The following is a 21,206-nucleotide window of genomic DNA, read 5'->3' on the forward strand; positions in this document are numbered from 1 at the left end:
ATCATTATATAGTAAATACTGTAGTATTCTAAAGTAAAGAGTAGTATTTTTTATGTGGGATATTTCAGCGCCACGTCGTACTCTGTGCTGCAGCCCTCAAAGCACCAACAGAAATAAGTGGACCACTTTACAACACTAGTTCTTTTCCCATCCCCATTAAATCCAGTTCTATTCCCATCCCCATTAAATCCAGTTCTATTCCCATCCTGTTCTATCCAGTTCTATTCCCATTCCCATTAAATCCAGTTCTATTCCCATCCTGTTCTATCCAGTTCTATTTCCATCCCCATTAAATCCAGTTCTATTCCCATCCCCATTAAATCCAGTTCTATTCCCATCCCCATTAAATCCAGTTCTATTCCCATCCTGTTCTATCCAGTTCTATTCCCATCCTGTTCTATCCAGTTCTATTTCCATCCCCATTAAATCCAGTTCTATTCCCATCCCCATTAAATCCAGTTCTATTCCCATCCCCATTAAATCCAGTTCTATTCCCATCCTGTTCTATCCAGTTCTAATTCCATCCCCATTAAATCCAGTTCTATTCCCATCCCCATTAAATCCAGTTCTATTCCCATCCCCATTAAATCCAGTTCTATTCCCATCCTGTTCTATCCAGTTCTATTCCCATCCTGTTCTATCCAGTTCTATTTCCATCCCCATTAAATCCAGTTCTATTCCCATCCCCATTAAATCCAGTTCTATTCCCATCCCCATTAAATCCAGTTCTATTCCCATCCTGTTCTATCCAGTTCTATTCCCATCCTGTTCTATCCAGTTCTATTCCCATTCCCATTAAATCCAGTTCTATTCCCATCCTGTTCTATCTAGTTCTATTTCCATCCCCATTAAATCCAGTTCTATTTCCATCCCCATTAAATCCAGTTCTATTCCCATCCCCATTAAATCCAGTTCTATTCCCATCCCCATTAAATCCAGTTCTATTCCCATCCCCATTAAATCCAGTTCTATTCCCATCCTGTTCTATCTAGTTCTATTCCCATTCCCATTAAATCCAGTTCTATTCCCATCCTGTTCGATCTAGTTCTATTTCCATCCCCATTAAATCCAGTTCTATTCCCATCCCCATTAAATCCAGTTCTATTCCCATCCTGTTCTATCTAGTTCTATTTCCATCCCCATTAAATCCAGTTCTATTTCCATCCCCATTAAATCCAGTTCTATTCCCATCCCCATTAAATCCAGTTCTATTCCCATCCCCATTAAATCCAGTTCTATTCCCATCCTGTTCTATCTAGTTCTATTCCCATTCCCATTAAATCCAGTTCTATTCCCATCCTGTTCTATCTAGTTCTATTTCCATCCCCATTAAATCCAGTTCTATTCCCATCCCCATTAAATCCAGTTCTATTCCCATCCTGTTCTATCTAGTTCTATTCCCATCCTGTTCTATCCAGTTCTATTCCCATCCTGTTCTATCTAGTTCTATTCCCATCCTGTTCTATCCAGTTCTATTCCCATCCTGTTCTATCCAGTTCTATTCCCATCCTGTTCTATCCAGTTCTATTCCCATCCCCATTAAATCCAGTTCTATTCCCATCCTGTTCTATCCAGTTCTATTTCCATCCCCATTAAATCCAGTTCTATTCCCATCCCCATTAAATCCAGTTCTATTCCCATCCCCATTAAATCCAGTTCTATTCCCATCCTGTTCTATCCAGTTCTATTCCCATCCTGTTCTATCCAGTTCTATTTCCATCCCCATTAAATCCAGTTCTATTCCCATCCCCATTAAATCCAGTTCTATTCCCATCCCCATTAAATCCAGTTCTATTCCCATCCTGTTCTATCCAGTTCTATTCCCATCCTGTTCTATCCAGTTCTATTCCCATTCCCATTAAATCCAGTTCTATTCCCATCCTGTTCTATCTAGTTCTATTTCCATCCCCATTAAATCCAGTTCTATTTCCATCCCCATTAAATCCAGTTCTATTTCCATCCCCATTAAATCCAGTTCTATTCCCATCCCCATTAAATCCAGTTCTATTCCCATCCCCATTAAATCCAGTTCTATTCCCATCCCCATTAAATCCAGTTCTATTCCCATCCTGTTCTATCTAGTTCTATTCCCATTCCCATTAAATCCAGTTCTATTCCCATCCTGTTCGATCTAGTTCTATTTCCATCCCCATTAAATCCAGTTCTATTCCCATCCCCATTAAATCCAGTTCTATTCCCATCCTGTTCTATCTAGTTCTATTTCCATCCCCATTAAATCCAGTTCTATTTCCATCCCCATTAAATCCAGTTCTATTCCCATCCCCATTAAATCCAGTTCTATTCCCATCCCCATTAAATCCAGTTCTATTCCCATCCTGTTCTATCTAGTTCTATTCCCATTCCCATTAAATCCACTTCTATTCCCATCCTGTTCTATCTAGTTCTATTTCCATCCCCATTAAATCCAGTTCTATTCCCATCCCCATTAAATCCAGTTCTATTCCCATCCTGTTCTATCTAGTTCTATTCCCATCCTGTTCTATCCAGTTCTATTCCCATCCTGTTCTATCTAGTTCTATTCCCATCCTGTTCTATCCAGTTCTATTCCCATCCTGTTCTATCCAGTTCTATTCCCATCCTGTTCTATCTAGTTCTATTCCCATCCCCATTAAATCCAGTTCTATTCCCATCCTGTTCTATCTAGTTCTATTCCCATCCCCATTAAATCCAGTTCTATTCCCATCCTGTTCTATCTAGTTCTGTCAAAATTGCTAATGTTCTATTGTAACCATTAGAAACATAATTATTGGGTCCTCAGTCAGTCAATGTATTCACCATATTCACTGAGAAACTGTGCAATTAATGTGCAGTTGATTTACGTTCGATTCCTTCAATCAGACACTTCTGTTCCTAGTTTCTTTAGTATTCACAGGACAGTTCTTCAGAGCTCTGCAATTGGTATGCAATATGCCTCCTATCTCCAGGTCTGATGAAAAGGAAAAGTTGTTTTCTGGCACCACGCATAAAGCCCAACGTGGCTGGAATGAAGAGTTCTAACCTTGATGATGACAAAAACATCCTTTGGGTGTCACACTGTTAAAAACAAAAACAACCTCCAGCCAAGGGGCAGATTAGTATGGAGGATAGTGTGAAGAGGAGAGAGGGAGAGGGAGGGGAGGATAAGAGAGAGTTTCGCTTGCTTTGGCAATGTAAACATACACTATATATATATATATAAAAGTATGTGGACACCCCTTCAAATTAGTGGATTCTGCCCTGCTAGAGCTGCCCCGATCAACTGTAAGTGCTGATATTGTTAAGTGGAAATGTCTAGAAGCAACAACGACTCAGCTGAGAAGTGGTAGGCCACACAAGCTCACAGAACGGACAAGAATCGTCTGTCCTCGGTTGCAACAGTCACTGCCGAGTTCCAAACTGCCTCTGGAAGCAACGTCAACACAGTAACTGTTCGTTGGGAGCTTCATGAAATGGGTTTCCGTGGCCGAGCAGCCGCACACAAGCCTAAAATCACCGTGCGCAATGCCAAGCGTCTGCTGGAATGATGTAAGGCATTTGGACTCTGGAGCAGTGGTAACGAGGAGTGATGAATCACACATCACCATCTGGCAGTCCGACAGACGAATCTGGGTTTGGCGGATGCCAGGAGATCGCTACCTACCTGAATGCATAGTGCCAACTGTAAAGTTTGGTGGAGGAGGAATAATGGTCTGGGGCTGTTTTTCATGGTTAGGACTAGGCCCCATAGTTCCAGTGAAGGGAAATCCTAACTCTAGAGCATACAATGACTTTCTAGACGATTCTGTGCTTTCAACTTTGAGACAACAGTTTGAGGAAGGCCCTTCCCTGTTTCTTGACAATGCCCCCATGCACAAAACGAGGTCCATGCAGAAATGGTTTGTCGAGATCGGTGTGGAAGAACTTGACTGGCCTGCACAGAGCCCTGACCTCAACCCTATCGATCATGTTTGGGATGAATTGGAACGCCGACTGCGAGCCAGGCCTAATCGCCCCAAATCAGTGCCCAACCTCACTAATGCTCTTGTGGCTGAATGGAAGCTAGTCCACGCAGCGATGTTCCAACATCTAGTGGAAAGCCTTCCCAGAAGAGTGGAGGAGGTTATAGAAGGAAATGGGGGACCAACTCCATATTAATGCCCATGAAATTGGAATGAGATGTTCGACGAGCAGGTGTCCACATACACAGACAGACAGACAGACAGACAGACAGACAGACAGACAGACAGACAGACAGACAGACAGACAGACAGACAGACAGACAGAGAGACAGACAGACAGACAGACAGACAGACAGACAGACAGACAGACAGACAGACAGACAGACAGACAGACAGACAGACAGACAGAGAGAGACAGACAGACAGACAGACAGACAGACAGACAGACAGACAGACAGACAGACAGACAGACAGACAGGCAGGCAGGCAGGCAGGCAGGCAGGCAGGCAGACAGGCAGGCAGGCAGGCAGGCAGGCAGGCAGGCAGACAGCCAGGCAGGCAGACAGACAGACAGACAGACAGACAGACAGACAGACAGACAGACAGACAGACAGACAGACAGACAGACAGGGTGGTGTCCACATCCCTCAGTGAGACTACTCTCCAGCTGCAGCTAGGTAATCATTGCTGCTGCTCTTTTTAACCTGCTGAAGCAGATGGCCTCATTCAGCTCAGCATGCATATTAAATGACTGGCTGGAATATTCTCCCTCCTCTCCTTCCCACCGCCTCCTACCTCCCTCCGTCCCTCTCTCCCCCTCAAACCAGAGAGAGAGAGAAAGAAAATCACCTCTGCCAAAAACTAGTCTAAAGGGACCACTTGGTAAGAAACATGACATGCTGTGTCAGACGTGTTAAGTGACCAGTAATCCTCCCCGACACACACACACACACACACACACACACACACACACACACACACACACACACACACACACACACACACACACACACACACACACACACACACACACACACACACACACACACACACACACACACACACACACACACACACACACACACACACACACACACTGACCATGTGCCTGCTGAGAGAGAAATATGGCTTTTAGCATGGACAATGTCTCCTGTGTATATATACTGCTCAAAAAATAAAGGGAACACTAAAATAACACATCCTAGATCTGAATTAATGAAATATTCTTATTAAATACTTTTTTCTTTACATAGTTGAATGTGCTGACAACAAAATCACACAAAAATTATCAATGGAAATCAAATTTATCAACCCATGGAGGTCTGGATTTGGAGTCACACTCAAAATTAAAGTGGAAAACCACACTACAGGCTGATCCAACTTTGATCTAATGTCCTTAAAACAAGTCAAAATGAGGTTCAGTAGTGTGTGTGGCCTCCACGGGCCTGTATGACCTCCCTACAACGCCTGGGCATGTTCTTGATGAGGTGGCGGATGGTCTCCTGAGGGATCTCCTCCCAGACCTGGACTAAAGCATCCGCCAACTCCTGGACAGTCTGTGGTGCAACGTGGCGTTGGTGGATGGAGCGAGACATGATGTCCCAGATGTGCTCAATTGGATTCAGGTCTGGGGAACATGCGGGCCAGTCCATAGCATCAATGCCTTCCTCTTGCAGGAACTGCTGACACACTCGAGCAACATGAGGTCTAGCAATGTCTTGCATTAGGGGGAACATTAGGGGCCATACCACCCTCATGGAGTCTGTTTCTGACCGTTTGAGCAGACACATGCACATTTGTGGCCTGCTGGAGGTCATTTTGCAGGGCTCTGGCAGTGCTCGTCCTGCTCCTCCTTGCACAAAGGCGGAGGTAGCAGTCCTGCTGCTGGGTTGTTGCCCTCTTACAGCCTCCTCCACGTCTCCTGATGTACTGGCCTGTCTCCTGGTAGCGCCTCCATGCTCTGGACACTACGCTGACAGACACAGCAAACTTTCTTGCCACAGCTCGCATTGATGTGCCATCCTGGATGAGCTGCACTACCTGAGCCTCTTGTGTGGGTTGTAGACTCCGTCTCATAATACCACTAGAGTGAAAGCACCGCCAGCATTCAAAAGTGACCAAAACATCAGCCAGGAAGCATAGGAACTGAGAAGTGGTCTGGTCACCACCTGCAGAACCACTCCTTTATTGGGGGTGACTTGCTAAATGCCTATAAATGCCTATAATTTCCACCTGTTGTCTATTCCATTTGCACAACAGCATGTGAAATGTATTGTCAATCAGTGTTGCTTCCTAAGTGGACAGTTTGATTTCACAGAAGTGTGATTGACTTGGAGTTACATTGTGTTGTTTAAGTGTAGAGAGTACCCTATCCCTGTACCCTAACCATAACCCTGTACCCTGTACCCTATCTCTGTACCCTAACCCTGTACACTGTACCCGATCCCTGTACCCTAACCATAACCCTGTAACCTGTACCCTGTACCCTAACCCTGTACCCTGTACCCTATCCCTGTACCCTAACCACAACTATATACCTTAACCCTAACCCTGTAACCTAACCATAACCCTATACCCTAACCCTGTACCCTGTACCCTAACCCTGTACCCTAACCCTGTACCCTAACCATAACCCTGTACCTTAACCCTAACCCTTACCCTGTACCCTAACTCTGTACCTTAACCCTGTACCCTAACCCTGTACCCTAACCATAACCCTGTACCTTAACCCTACCCTTACCCTGTACCCTAACCCTGTACCCTAACCATAACCCTGTACCTTAACCCTACCCTTACCCTGTACCCCAACCCTGTACCCTAACCATAAACCTGTACCTTAACCCCAACCCTTACCTGTACCCTAACTCTGTACCTTAACTCTAATCATAACCCTATACCCTAAACCTGTACCTTGACTCTGCACCTTAACCCTAACCCTGTACACTGTACCCTATCCCTGTACCCTAATCCTGGAACCTAACCCTATTACTGTACCCTAACGCTGTACCCTAACACTGTATCCTAACCCTGTACCCTAACCATAACCCTGTACCCTAGCCCTGTACCCTGTACCCTAACCCTTTACCTTAATCCTAACTCTGTACCCTAACCCTAAACCTGAACCCTAACCCTGTACCCTAACCCTAGCCCTGTACCCTAACCCTGTAACTTAACACTGTACTCTAACCCTGTACCCTAACCCTAACCCTAGCCCTGTACCCTAACCCTGTACCCTAACCCTAACCCTTGCCCTGTACCCTAAACCTGTACCTTGAACCTGCACCTTAACCCTGTACCCTAACCCTGTACCCTAACCCTGTACCTTAATCCTAACCCTAAATAGTACCCTAACCCTGTACCCTAACCCTGTACCCTAACCCTGTACCCTAACCCTAGCCCTAACCCTGTACCCTAACCCTGTACCCTAAACCTAATGTGGGTGAGAGAGGACTGTAACAGAATATCAAGTGCTGATATAAAGTATAATCGATTCAGTGATGATGTCTCCTGCTGTCCTGCCACCTGTTCTGCTCTATTTTACACACACACACACACACACACACACACACACACACACACACACACACACACACACACACACACACACACACACACACACACACACACACACACACAGAGAGAGAGAGAGAGAGTCGTGTTACTGTGAATACTCAGCACAGCTCATTTACTAGCGCACAAACCCTGCTCTGACTGGTGGAGGCCATACCACTAATGTACAATATGTGTTCCCCAAACACAAACACAAACGCATCACTATAACGATGTTTTACCCAGTCAGTGACAGACCAAAAAAATAAATTGTAGGTTAGACACATAACCTTCATTACAATTCCTGCAGTCTCTTGTGAAATACTGTCTGGTCTTTTCTGACTCCTCAGTGAAAATGAAGCAATTAGTTGTACACTAACAACTGGTGCTGGGGTAGGGAGGGAGGATGGAGAGGGAAGGAGAGGGAGGGAGGATGGCGGTGGGGTAGGGAAGGAGGATGGAGAGGGAAGGAGAGGGAGGGAGGATGGAGAGGGAGGGAGAGGGAGGATGGTGGTGGGGTAGGGCGGGAGGATGGGGAGGGAAGGAGAGGGAGGGAGGGTGGAGAGGGAGGGAGGGCAGATGGAGAGGGAAGGAGGGTGGAGGATGGAGAGGGAGGATGCAGGTGGGGTGGGGTAGGGAGGGAGGATGGAGAGGGAGGGAGGGAAGATGAAGAGGGAGGGAGGATGGAGAGGGATGGAGAGGGAGGGAGGGTGGGTGGAGGATGGAGGTGGGTGGGAGAGGGAGGATGGAGAGGGAGGGAGGGTGGAGGATGGAGAGGGATGGAGAGGGAGGGAGGGAGGGTGGAGGATGGAGAGGGAGGGATGGTGGAGGATGGAGAGGGAGGGAAGATGAAGAGGGAGGGAGGGAGGGTGGAGGCTGGAGAGGGATGGAGAGGGATGGAGGGTGGAGGATGTAGAGGGAGGGAAGATGAAGAGGGAGGGAGGGAGGGTGGAGGCTGGAGAGGGAGGGAGGGTGGAGGATGGAGAGGGATGGAGGGTGGAGGATGGAGGTGGGAGGGAGGGAGGGAGGGAGTGTGCGATGTTCGTGTGATGTGTGTAAGAAAGAGAGAGAGAGAGAGAGAGTGTGTGTTCTTTAACCATTTGTACATTGTTACAACACTGTATATATATACAGTGCCTTGCGAAAGTATTCGGCCCCCTTGAACTTTGCGACCTTTTGCCACATTTCAGGCTTCAAACATAAAGATATAAAACTGTATTTTTTTGTGAAGAATCAACAACAAGTGGGACACAATCATGAAGTGGAACGACATTTATTGGATATGTCAAACTTTTTTAACAAATCAAAAACTGAAAAATTGGGCGTGCAGAATTATTCAGCCCCTTTACTTTCAGTGCAGCAAACTCTCTCCAGAAGTTCAGTGAGGATCTCTGAATGATCCAATGTTGACCTAAATGACTAATGATGATAAATACAATCCACCTGTGTGTAATCAAGTCTCCGTATAAATGCACCTGCACTGTGATAGTCTCAGAGGTCCGTTAAAAGCGCAGAGAGCATCATGAAGAACAAGGAACACACCAGGCAGATCCGAGATACTGCTGTGAAGAAGTTTAAAGCCGGATTTGGATACAAAAAGATTTCCCAAGCTTTAAACATCCCAAGGAGCACTGTGCAAGCGATAATATTGAAATGGAAGGAGTATCAGACCACTGCAAATCTACCAAGACCTGGCCGTCCCTCTAAACTTTCAGCTCATACAAGGAGAAGACTGATCAGAGATGCAGCCAAGAGGCCCATGATCACTCTGGATGAACTGCAGAGATCTACAGCTGAGGTGGGAGACTCTGTCCATAGGACAACAATCAGTCGTATATTGCACAAATCTGGCCTTTATGGAAGAGTGGAAAAGTTTCTTAAAGATGTCCATAAAAAGTGTCATTTAAAGTTTGCCACAAGCCACCTGGGAGACACACCAAACATGTGGAAGAAGGTGCTCTGGTCAGATGAAACCAAAATTGAACTTTTTGGCAACAACGCAAAACGTTATGTTTGGCGTAAAAGCAACACAGCTCATCAACCTGAACACACCATCCCCACTGTCAAACATGGTGGTGGCAGCATCATGGTTTGGGCCTGCTTTTCTTCAGCAGGGACAGGGAAGATGGTTAAAATTGATGGGAAGATGGATGGAGCCAAATACAGGACCATTCTGGAAGAAAACCTGATGGAGTCTGCAAAAGACCTGAGACTGGGACGGAGATTTGTCTTCCAACAAGACAATGATCCAAAACATAAAGCAAAATCTACAATGGAATGGTTCAAAAATAAACATATCCAGGTGTTAGAATGGCCAAGTCAAAGTCCAGACCTGAATCCAATCGAGAATCTGTGGAAAGAACTGAAAACTGCTGTTCACAAATGCTCTCCATCCAACCTCACTGAGCTCGAGCTGTTTTGCAAGGAGGAATGGGAAAAAAATGTCAGTCTCTCGATGTGCAAAACTGATAGAGACATACCCCAAGCGACTTACAGCTGTAATCGCAGCAAAAGGTGGCGCTACAAAGTATTAACTTAAGGGGGCTGAATAATTTTGCACGCCCAATTTTTCAGTTTTTGATTTGTTAAAAAAGTTTGAAATATCCAATAAATGTCGTTCCACTTCATGATTGTGTCCCACTTGTTGTTGATTCTTCACAAAAAAATACAGTTTCATATCTTTATGTTTGAAGCCTGAAATGTGGCAAAAGGTTGCAAAGTTCAAGGGGGCCGAATACTATCTACCTCACTTGCTTTGGCAATGTTAACACGTTTCCCATGCCAATAAAGCCCCTTGAATTGAATTGAATTGAGAGAGAGAGAGAGAGAGAGAGAGAGAGAGAGAGAGAGAGAGAGAGAGAGAGAGAGAGAGAGAGAGAGAGAGAGAGAGTGTCTGTGTGTGTGACTTGACTCTTTGTCTTTCTTTAATGATATATCCTCATTTCATTAAAACCTAGTGTGTGCTCAGTAAAGGGAAACATACTTCATCCTATCCAGAGATGGAACCATCCAAACCTCCTCTGCAGCTCACTTTTCTGTGGAGCTACATACTTCATTTTATTGGGATGGTTGGCTTTACAGTCTTAGTTTCCTGAGATCAAGAGGGCCAACAGGCTCAAACAGATAGTAAGTGACCTGTTAGGAACAACCAGGAGCTGCCTATTGTTCCCCATCTAGTGGACCGGAGAGTGCTGAGGATAAACAACCAGGAGCTGCCTATTGTTCCCCATCTAGTGGACCGGAGAGTGCTGAGGATAAACAACCAGGAGCTGCCTATTGTTCCCCATCTAGTGGACCGGAGAGTGCTGAGGATAAACATGACCCTCTATACCCTCAGGAGCATGTTATACCAGAATCTATTACTCTTATAACAGGTAGTGGGACCTCTGACCTCCCCTTAATCATCCACCACCTCTTGATCCTAGCATACCTACAGTAGCTAATCTAACAGAGTTAGAAATGGAAATGAATTTGTGTGAAATATAAACGTACAGAGCATAGCACCGCCTGGAGTTTGATCAGTGCCAATGGCCAGCGCTCCTCAGCAGCATGCACGCTGGTTCCCTCCAGCCAACAACAACAGACAAAATCCTAGAGGAAAACCTGGTTCAGTCTGCTTTCCACCAGACACTGGGAGACAAATTCACCTTTCAGCAGGACAATAATCTAAAACACAAGGCCAAATCTACACTGGAGTTGGTTACCAAGAAAACACTGAATGTTCCTGAGTGTCCTAGTTACAGTTTTGACTTAAATCTGCCTGCAAATCTATGGCAAGACCTGAAAATGGTTGTCTAGCAATGATCAACAACCAAATTTGACAGAGCTTGAAGAATGTTGAAAGAAATAATGGGTAAATGTTGAACAATCCAGGTGTGCAAAGCTCTTAGAGACTTACCCAGAAAGACTCACAGCTGTAATCGCTGCCAAAGGTGATTCTAACATGAATTGCCTCAAGGTTGAATACTTATCTAATCAAGATATATTAATGTTTGAATTTCATAAATGATTTACAAATGTTAGAACTTTTCTTCCTCCTTTGATATTACAGAATATTTTGTGTAGATCGTTGATAAAAAAAAAGGACAATTAAATCAATTTTAATCCCACTTTTGTAACACAACAAAATGTGAAGAAAGTCAAGGCGTGTGAATACTTGCGGAAGGCTCTGTATAATGTATTCCAAACAAAAAAAATATATATATATAAAATATATTTTGTTTCAGTAATACAAACAAAATCCACACAAAAATTATTGGCACCCCTGTATTGAACACTCCCTTTGGTATTGAATACTCCCCTTGGTATTGAATACTCCCCTTGGTATTGAATACTCCCCTTGGTATTGAATACTCCCCTTGGTATTGAATACTCCCCTTGGTATTGAATACTCCCCTTGGTATTGAATACCACCTTCCCCTTGGTATTGAATACCACCCTCCCCTTGGTATTGAATACCACCCTCCCCTTGGTATTGAATACCACCTTCCCCTTGGTATTGAATACCACCCTCCCCTTGGTATTGAATACCACCCTCCCCTTGGTATTGAATACCACCCTCCCCTTGGTATTGAATACCACCCTCCCCTTGGTATTGAATACCACCTTCCCCTTGCGAGGATAACGACACTGAGCCTTTTTTTGTCAAATGCGTTATGAGATTGTAGAACACATTGGGAGGGATCTTAGACCATTCCTACATACGGAATCTTTCCAGATCCTTGATATCCATCATCTGCTCTTATGGACTTATGCACTTCCTTCTTCAATTCAAACCACAGGTTTACACTGGGGTTCAAGTCCGGAGACTGAGATGGCCATTGCAAAATGTTGATTTTGTGGTCAATTGAACATTTATTTGCATGGGGTTTTGATTAGTTATTGTCTTGCTGGAAGATGCACTTGCGGCTAAGTGTCAGCTTCCTGCTAGAGGAAACCAGGTTCTTGTCAAAAATGTCCAAGGAACTTGGTAAAGTTCATGTCTCCGTTGATCTTAAGGACCTCAGGACTAGTAGAATCAAAAATATCCCCATAACAGTAAAGATCCATCACTATATTTTACCGTAGGTATTAGGTACTTTCTGCATCTGATTCTTTTTTTTTTTTTTTGCCCACCACTGGTGGGCGTGGCCAAAGAGCTCAATTTTCATGTCATCTGACCATAGCACCGGTTCCAATCCTGAAAAACTCCCCAGTCCTTAACAATGACAAGCATACCCATAACATGATGCAGCCACCACCATGCTTGAAAACATTGAGAATGTTACTCAGTAATGTGTTGTACTGGATTTGCCCCAAACATAACACTTTGTATTCAGGACAAAAAGTGAATTGCTTGGCCACATATTTTGAAGTATTACTTTAGTGCCTTGTTCCAAACAGGATGAATCTTTTGGAATATTTTTTACTCTGTACAGGCTAGTGCTGTTATGGTGACCGTCATGAAGACATTCAAATTCCACGTGACGTTTGCTACTCTCGTTAGCATGCTATCACTCCTCCAGACAGTAATGGCTGCCAGTCAGAGACTCATTGAAGGACTCAGCTTCTCTGGTTAGCATGCTATCACTCCTCCAGACAGTAATGGCTGCCAGTCAGAGACTCATTGAAGGACTCAGCTTCTCTGGTTAGCATGCTATCACTCCTCCAGAGCTAACTGAGGGAGGGCTAATAGCTGATGGTGCTCTGTGTGGTGACTGGCGTCTGCTCGGATCCTCCTCAGACCCTGGTTGGCTCTGGCTCATCCATTCAGCCTGGCTCTGAACACACACACACACACACACACACACACACACACACACACACACACACACACACACACACACCCATGGTCATTAGTAGTCTACCAAACTTGCTAACTGCCTGGTACTCAGCACTCTATTGTTCCTCTAATCACTCTGACGTTAATGCAAATGTTATCGAAATGTAATCTAAATGAATGCCAGCAGAATGCCAACAATACCTGGAGAAGACCCAGGGGAAAAGCAGTTCTCAATTCGCCATTTAATAAATGACATGTATATATTTCCCCTGTTTCGAGACAGATTAATGATAATGATCCATTCTAAATCAAAACAAATTTCTGCTAATGAAACATTCGTGCTTATAGCCTACTGCCCTGTGCACATTGCTGCGCTTATAGTGTGAAGAAATAGCCTAATCGTTTAGCAACATTTTAAGCTAAACGTTCTGATCTATTGCGGCAGCGTAAAAAGTTTAATTTGAGATATATCTCTTCCCACAACTGTCCCAGGCTTTGTTTAGAATTTGTATTTAGTATATAACATTTGTAATTTGTATTTTTCTCGCACAGAATAGAACAAGTTAATTTTGTACTATGGGGGGATAGTAGATTGTCATAGGCTAGTGATTTTGCTGTTCGTTAGGCCTACTCATCCCTGAGTGGATTCCTTTCTCTCTGGCAACTGAGTTAATAAGGATGCCTGTATGTTTGTAATGGCTGGGTATATTGATACACCATCCAAAGTGTAATTGATGAATTCACCAATAGTCAAAGAGATATTCCATGTTTGCTTATATATTCTTATATATTCTTTACCCATCTACCAATAGGTGCCCTTCTTTTTGGTCGTTGTGGTTGAATCTGTGTTTGAAAGTCACTGCTCGACTCATGGACCTTATAGATCATTTGAATGTTTGGGGTACAGAGATGAGGTAGTCATTCAAAAATCATGTTAAACACTATTATTGTACACAGAGTGAGTCGATGCAACGTTATTATGTGACTTGTTCAACTCCTGAACTTATTTAAGTTTGTCATAACAAAAGGGGTTGAATGCTTATTGACTCAAGATATTTCAGCTTTACAAATGTAATATATTAGTAAAAAAAATGGGTAAAACATAATTCCATTTGGACATTATGGGATATTTTGTGCCAGTGTCAAAACATCATCGTTTCATCAATTTAAAATTCACGTTGTAACACAAAAAAACATGGAAAAGTCATGGGGTGTGAATACATTCTGAAAGCACTATTTTATACAGTCTTTTTTGCTCATCTTTATCAAGGGTGCCAATCATTATGGACCTGATTGTACATCCCAGGTAAACAATTCAACTGGTACCACTAACCTCTCTCTCTCTCTCTCTCTCTCTCTCTCTCTCTCTCTCTCTCTCTCTCTCTCTCTCTCTCTCTCTCTCTCTCTCTCTCTCTCTCTCTCTCTCTCTCTCTCTCTCTCTCTCTCTCTCTCTCTCTCTCTCTCTCTCTCTCTCTCTCTCTCTCTCTCTCTCTCTCAATTCAATTCAATTCAATTCAATTCAAGGGCTTTATTGGCGTGGGAAACATGTGTTAACATTGCCAAAGCAAGTGAGGTAGACAACATACAAAGTGGATATATAAAGTGAAAAACAACAAAAATTAACAGTAAACTCTCTCTCTCTCTCTATAGAACGTCGTCACCATGTACGATGGGGCGAGGGTGCCTTCCCCCCAGGACATTGTTAACGGTGTGCTTCCTACGGCTGTGGCCGTGGCAGGAACAGGAGCCGGGGAGGGCGGGTCAGTGCCGGTACCCGCCCCGGCTGTGGGGCCCAATCCAGAAGAAGAGGAGGTTCCAGAGGAGGAGCCTAGTCCGGAACCTGTCCTAGTGAAGAAGGCCCACAGGGAGATCCTAGACCATGACAGAAAGAGGAGGGTGGAGCTGAAATGCATGGAGCTCCAGGAGATGATGGAGGAACAGGGGTCAGTTGAGTCTGGATGAGTATCATACTAAACTGGGTTTAGATTTGGAGGGATACACCCTGATGTACATCCTCCCATGTAGATACATGCTGGGAAAGTTTGGTAGGATACACAGAATGGATGTGAATGCCCTGGTTAAAACTTATTATGCCTTAGATCCCGCTACCGGGATCGATATGACAACAGCCAGTGAAAGTGAGGGGCGCCAAATTCAAACAACAGAAATCTCATAATTAAAATTCCTCAAACATACAAGTATTTTACACCGTTTTAAAGATACACTTCTTGTTAATCCCACCACAGTGTCCAATTTCAAATAAGCTTTACTGCGAAAGCACCACAAACAATTATGTAAGGTGAGTGCCTAGTCACAGAAAAGCACAGCCATTTTTCCAGCCAAAGAGAAGAGTCACAAAATGCAGAAATAGAGATAAAATTAATCACTAACCTTTGATGATTTTCATGAGATGACACTCATAGGACTTCATGTTACACAACACATGTATCAGTTTACACTGGCGTTCAGTAGTTCCAAAACATCCAGTGATTTTGCAGAGAGCCACATCAATTTACAGAAATAATCATAATAAACATTGATAAACGATACAAGTGTTAATCATGGAATTATAGATCCACCTTTCCTTAATGCAACTGCTGTTTCAGACCTCCTTGTTGTTCGCGCATTTAGTTCACAAATCCAAATTCATGAGGCGCGATCGCTAGGAGCAGACAAAAAGTCAAAAAGTTCCGTTACTGTCCGTATTGACATGTCAAACGATGTATAGAATCAATCTTTAGGATCCTTTTAGCATAAATCTTCAATAATGTTCCAACTGGAGAATTCCTTCATCTTCAGAAATGCAATGGAACGCAGGTCGCTCTCACGGGAGAGCACGTGATCAGCTCATACCAGACACCTGATTGAAAGAGCTCTTATTCCCTCCTCCTTCATAGTAGAAGCCTGAAACAAGGTTATAAAGACTGTTGACAACTAGTGGAAGCCTTAGGAAGTGCAATATGACCCCATAGACACTGTATATTCAATAGGCAATGAGTTGAAAAACTACAAACCTCAGATTTCCCACTTCCTGGTTGGATTTTTTTTCTCAGGTGTTCGCCTGCTATATGAGTTCTGTTATACTCACAGACATCATTCAAACAGTTTTAGAAACTTCAGAGAGTTTTCTATCCAAATAATATGCATACCTTAGCTTCTGGGCCTGAGTAGCAGGCAGTTTACTCACGGCACCTTATTCATCCAAGCTACTCAATACTGCCCCCCAGCCATAAGAAGTTTTAATTAGTGGAGAATTTGACATTGACAGGAATACACACTTGGCTCTTACAAAGACATCCTTACATGCTCACTACAGGTTACACAATTAATTAGACTGCTAGTATAGACACCAAATTATTATTATTAATATTGTTATAATGCTAAATCTTGAAGAGACAACGAAGATACAAAAACAGACAACCTTCAGAATATGTTTTTTATTACGGCGTCCTACCCTTTAATGATTCATGATTATTTTAATGATTCTTTAATGATTCTTGATTCTTTAATGATTCTTTAATGATCCATTTAATGATTCATGATTCTTTTAATGATTCTTGATTCTTTAATGATTCTTTAATGATCCCTTTAATGATCAAAAGGCTATTTTACCACACTAAAAACAACAACAACAACAACAGAACTTCTTGCTTGCAGACAGTAATGGTTGCCAGTTAGCCAAAGCCAGTCAGATCTCAGAGATATTGCAGGACACAGCTATCCGCGTCAGCGGGTAGGACACACACACACACACACACACACACACACACACACACACACACACACACACACACACACACACACACACACACACACACACACACACACACACACACACACACACACACACACACACACACACTCACATACACAAACACACACAAACACACAAACACACAGACTGCAGGCAAGCAGCATAGCCTCTAACAGGTCTTCCAGGGACAGGCAGACTCCTCCAGGCTAGTAGTGACAGTGGGACGTTGTGTCAGAGTTCTCCTCTAGGCTAGTGGTGACAGTGGGGACCTTGTGTCAGAGTTCTCCTCCAGGCTAGTGGTGACAGTGGGACCTTGTGTCAGAGTTCTCCCCCGGGCTAGTGGTGACAGTGGGACCTTGTGTCAGAGTTCTCCTCCGGGCTAGTGGTGACAGTGGGACCTTGTGTCAGAGTTCTCCTCCAGGCTAGTGGTGACAGTGGGACCTTGTGTCAGAGTTCTCCTCCAGGCTAGTGGTGACAGTGGGACCTTGTGTCAGAGTTCTCCTCCAGGCTAGTGGTGACAGTGGGACGTTGTGTCAGAGTTCTCCTCCAGGCTAGTGGTGACAGTGGGACGTTGTGTCAGAGTTCTCCTCCAGGCTAGTTATGACAGTGGGGACCTTGTGTCAGAGTTCTCCTCCAGGCTAGTGGTGACAGTGGGACGTTGTGTCAGAGTTCTCCTCCAGGCTAGTGGTGACAGTGGGACCTTGTGTCAGAGTTCTCCTCCAGGCTAGTGGTGACAGTGGGACGTTGTGTCAGAGTTCTCCTCCAGGCTAGTGGTGACAGTGGGGACCTTGTGTCAGAGTTCTCCTCCAGGCTAGTGGTGACAGTGGGACGTTGTGTCAGAGTTCTCCTCCAGGCTAGTGGTGACAGTGGGACTTTGTGTCAGAGTTCTCCTCCAGGCTAGTGGTGACAGTGGGACCTTGTGTCAGAGTTCTCCTCCAGGCTAGTGGTGACAGTGGGACCTTGTGTCAGAGTTCTCCGCCAGGCTAGTGGTGACAGTGGGACGTTGTGTCAAAGTTCTCCGCCAGGCTACTGTACACAGCCCGAGTGGAAGTCACAGAGCTTTTACACTTCGCATTATTCTGTGAAGAACAAAACCAGATTGAGCCATGTCAATTCTTAGAGAGGTTTGCTGTGAAGTAAGTTATCATATCCTCATGTTTATGACGGTAGACACTGTAACCCACAGATTTTGAATTTTTTTTAGGAATAGAGATTTTGGGTGATACTCAAATCAATTCAAACTTTATTTGTCACATGCGCTGAATACAACAAGCGTAGACCTTACAAGACCTTAACCAACAGTGCAGTTTTTAACCAAATAAACTAAAGTAAAAAAATGAACAGAGTCAATGTGGAGGCTATATACAGGGTATTACGGTACAGAGTCAATGTGGAGGCTATATACAGGGTATTACGGTACAGAGTCAATGTGGAGGCTATATACAGGGGGTACCGGTACAGAGTCAATGTGGAGGCTATATACAGGGGGTACCGGTACAGAGTCAATGTGGAGGCTATATACAGGGGGTACCGGTACCGAGTCAATGTGGAGACTATATACAGGGGGTACCGGTACCGAGTCAATGTGGAGACTATATACAGGGGGTACCGGTACCGAGTCAATGTGGAGGCTATATACAGGGGGTACCAGTACAGAGTCAATGTGGAGGCTATATACAGGGGGTACCGGTACAGAGTCAATGTGGAGGCTATATACAGGGTATTACGGTACAGAGTCAATGTGGAGGCTATATACAGGGGGTACCGGTACCGAGTCAATGTGGAGAATATATACAGGGGGGTACCGGTACAGAGTCAATGTGGAGGCTATATACAGGGGGTACCGGTACAGAGTTAATGTGGAGGCTATATACAGGGGGTACCGGTACAGAGTCAATGTGGAGAATATATACAGGGGGGTACCGGTACAGAGTCAATGTGGAGGCTATATACAGGGGGTACCGGTACAGAGTTAATGTGGAGGCTATATACAGGGGGTACCGGTACAGAGTCAATGTGGAGGCTATATACAGGGGGTACCGGTACCGAGTCAATGTGGAGACTATATACAGGGGGTACCGGTACCGAGTCAATGTGGAGACTATATACAGGGGGTACCGGTACCGAGTCAATGTGGAGGCTATATACAGGGGGTACCGGTACAGAGTCAATGTGGAGGCTATATACAGGGGTACCGGTACAGAGTCAATGTGGAGACTATATACAGAGGGTACCGGTACAGAGTCAATGTGGAGGCTATAAACAGAGGGTACCGGTACCGAGTCAATGTGGAGACTATATACAGGGGGTACCGGTACCGAGTCAATGTGGAGACTATATACAGGGGTACTGGTACAGAGTCTATGTGGAGGCTATATACAGGGGGGTACCGGTACAGACTCAATGTGGAGACTATATACAGGGTGTTACGGTACAGAGTCAATGTGGAGGCTATATACAGGGGATACCGGTACAGAGTCAATGTGGAGACTATATACAGGGGTACTGGTACAGAGTCAATGTGGAGGCTATATACAGGGGGTACCGGTACAGAGTCAATGTGGAGGCTATATACAGGGTATTACGGTACAGAGTCAATGTGTAGACTATATACAGGGGTACTGGTACAGAGTCAATGTGGAGGCTATATACAGGGGGTACCGGTACAGAGTCAATGTGGAGGCTATATACAGGGGGTACCGGTACAGAGTCAATGTGGAGACTATATACAGGGGGTACCGGTACCGAGTCAATGTGGAGACTATATACAGGGGGTACCGGTACAGAGTCAATGTGGAGACTATATACAGGGGTACTGGTACAGAGTCTATGTGGAGGCTATATACAGGGGGGTACCGGTACAGACTCAATGTGGAGACTATATACAGGGTGTTACGGTACAGAGTCAATGTGGAGGCTATATACAGGGGATACCGGTACAGAGTCAATGTGGAGACTATATACAGGGGGTACCGGTACAGAGTCAATGTGGAGGCTATATACAGGGTATTACGGTACAGAGTCAATGTGGAGACTATATACAGGGGTACTGGTACAGAGTCAATGTGGAGGCTATATACAGGGGGTACCGGTACAGAGTCAATGTGGAGGCTATATACAGGGGGTACCGGTACAGAGTCAATGTGCGGGGGTACAGGTTAGTAGAGGTAATGTGTACATGTTGGTTGGGGTGAAATGACCATGCATAAATAATAAACAGCGAGTAGCAGCAGTGTACAAATCAAATGGAGGTGGGGGTGTCAATGTAAATGTAGACAATAACAATAAAGTTGCCTGAGTACAAAGTGTATGCTACTCTGAGGTAATGTAGATAAATGACATGTAATCTGGGCAGATAGAGACTATCTTCGTTGCAGTCAGGCCTCCCTCCTAACTGATGGTTTTAACTGAGTCTAATACATCTTCCAAGGTGGTACGTACTCCTGGAGGGGTTTAGGTGTGCTTTGAAGCTCGAAGCTTCTCTCCGTACTGATACACTTTTGAATAGTTGAATAAATAATAAAAAATAATAATTTATTAAACTTTTAGAGTGATTTTTATGACAAAAAGTCCTTTAAAAGTGAAGGAGAAAAAATAATTGACAGGCAATTTTTGAAAAACTCAAAACAAGTAGTTCAATAGATGGATGATTATGGCAGACAGGAAGTTAACTGGTGGCTTGTTAACAGCTTGTATGAAGGCTAGAGAAGAGGCATTTCGGAGAGGAAATGGAGAGGGGCGGGGGATCAGATCCAGGGGGTTTCAGACTGGTCCAGGGCCCGGTTTCCCAAAAGCATCTTAAGGCTACGTTCATCGTAAGAACCTTCAGGGGAGCATCGTTAAATGTCCGAGCTGTTTCCCAAAACAATCGTTACTAAAGTTGCTCTTTAAAACGCTTGTTAATTAACGATTGACTCAGACCACTCATAGAACAGACAAATACGTTGTTAGATGCTCCCCCCCCCTTCCGCATCACTTTATACACAGAAGATCTCTGCTAAACACAAGATCTCTGCTAAACACGGGATCTCTGCTAAACACAAGATCTCTGCTAAACACGGGATCTCTGCTAAACACAAGATCTCTGCTAAACACAATATCTCTGCTAAACACAAGATCTCTGCTAAACACAAGATCTCTGCTAAACACAAGATCTCTGCTAAACACAAGATCTCTGCTGAACACAAGATCTCTGCTAAACACA

The 21,206-nt window shown here is 44.4% G+C and overlaps 1 protein-coding gene across 1 annotated transcript in view; it reads left to right on the top strand.

The window, feature by feature from the left end:
• srrm3 (serine/arginine repetitive matrix 3) overlaps positions 1 to 21,206 on the top strand; it is a 166,594-nt gene that overhangs the window by 54,615 nt on the left and 90,773 nt on the right. The window contains exon 2 of the mRNA XM_031807843.1: positions 14,899 to 15,191. Coding sequence (XP_031663703.1) covers positions 14,911 to 15,191 — 281 coding nt within the window. The 5' untranslated portion in view covers positions 14,899 to 14,910. The remainder of the gene's footprint in view (positions 1 to 14,898; positions 15,192 to 21,206) is intronic.

This window comes from Oncorhynchus kisutch, linkage group LG28, assembly GCF_002021735.2.
Source record: "Oncorhynchus kisutch isolate 150728-3 linkage group LG28, Okis_V2, whole genome shotgun sequence".
NCBI classification, from domain to species: domain Eukaryota; kingdom Metazoa; phylum Chordata; class Actinopteri; order Salmoniformes; family Salmonidae; genus Oncorhynchus; species Oncorhynchus kisutch.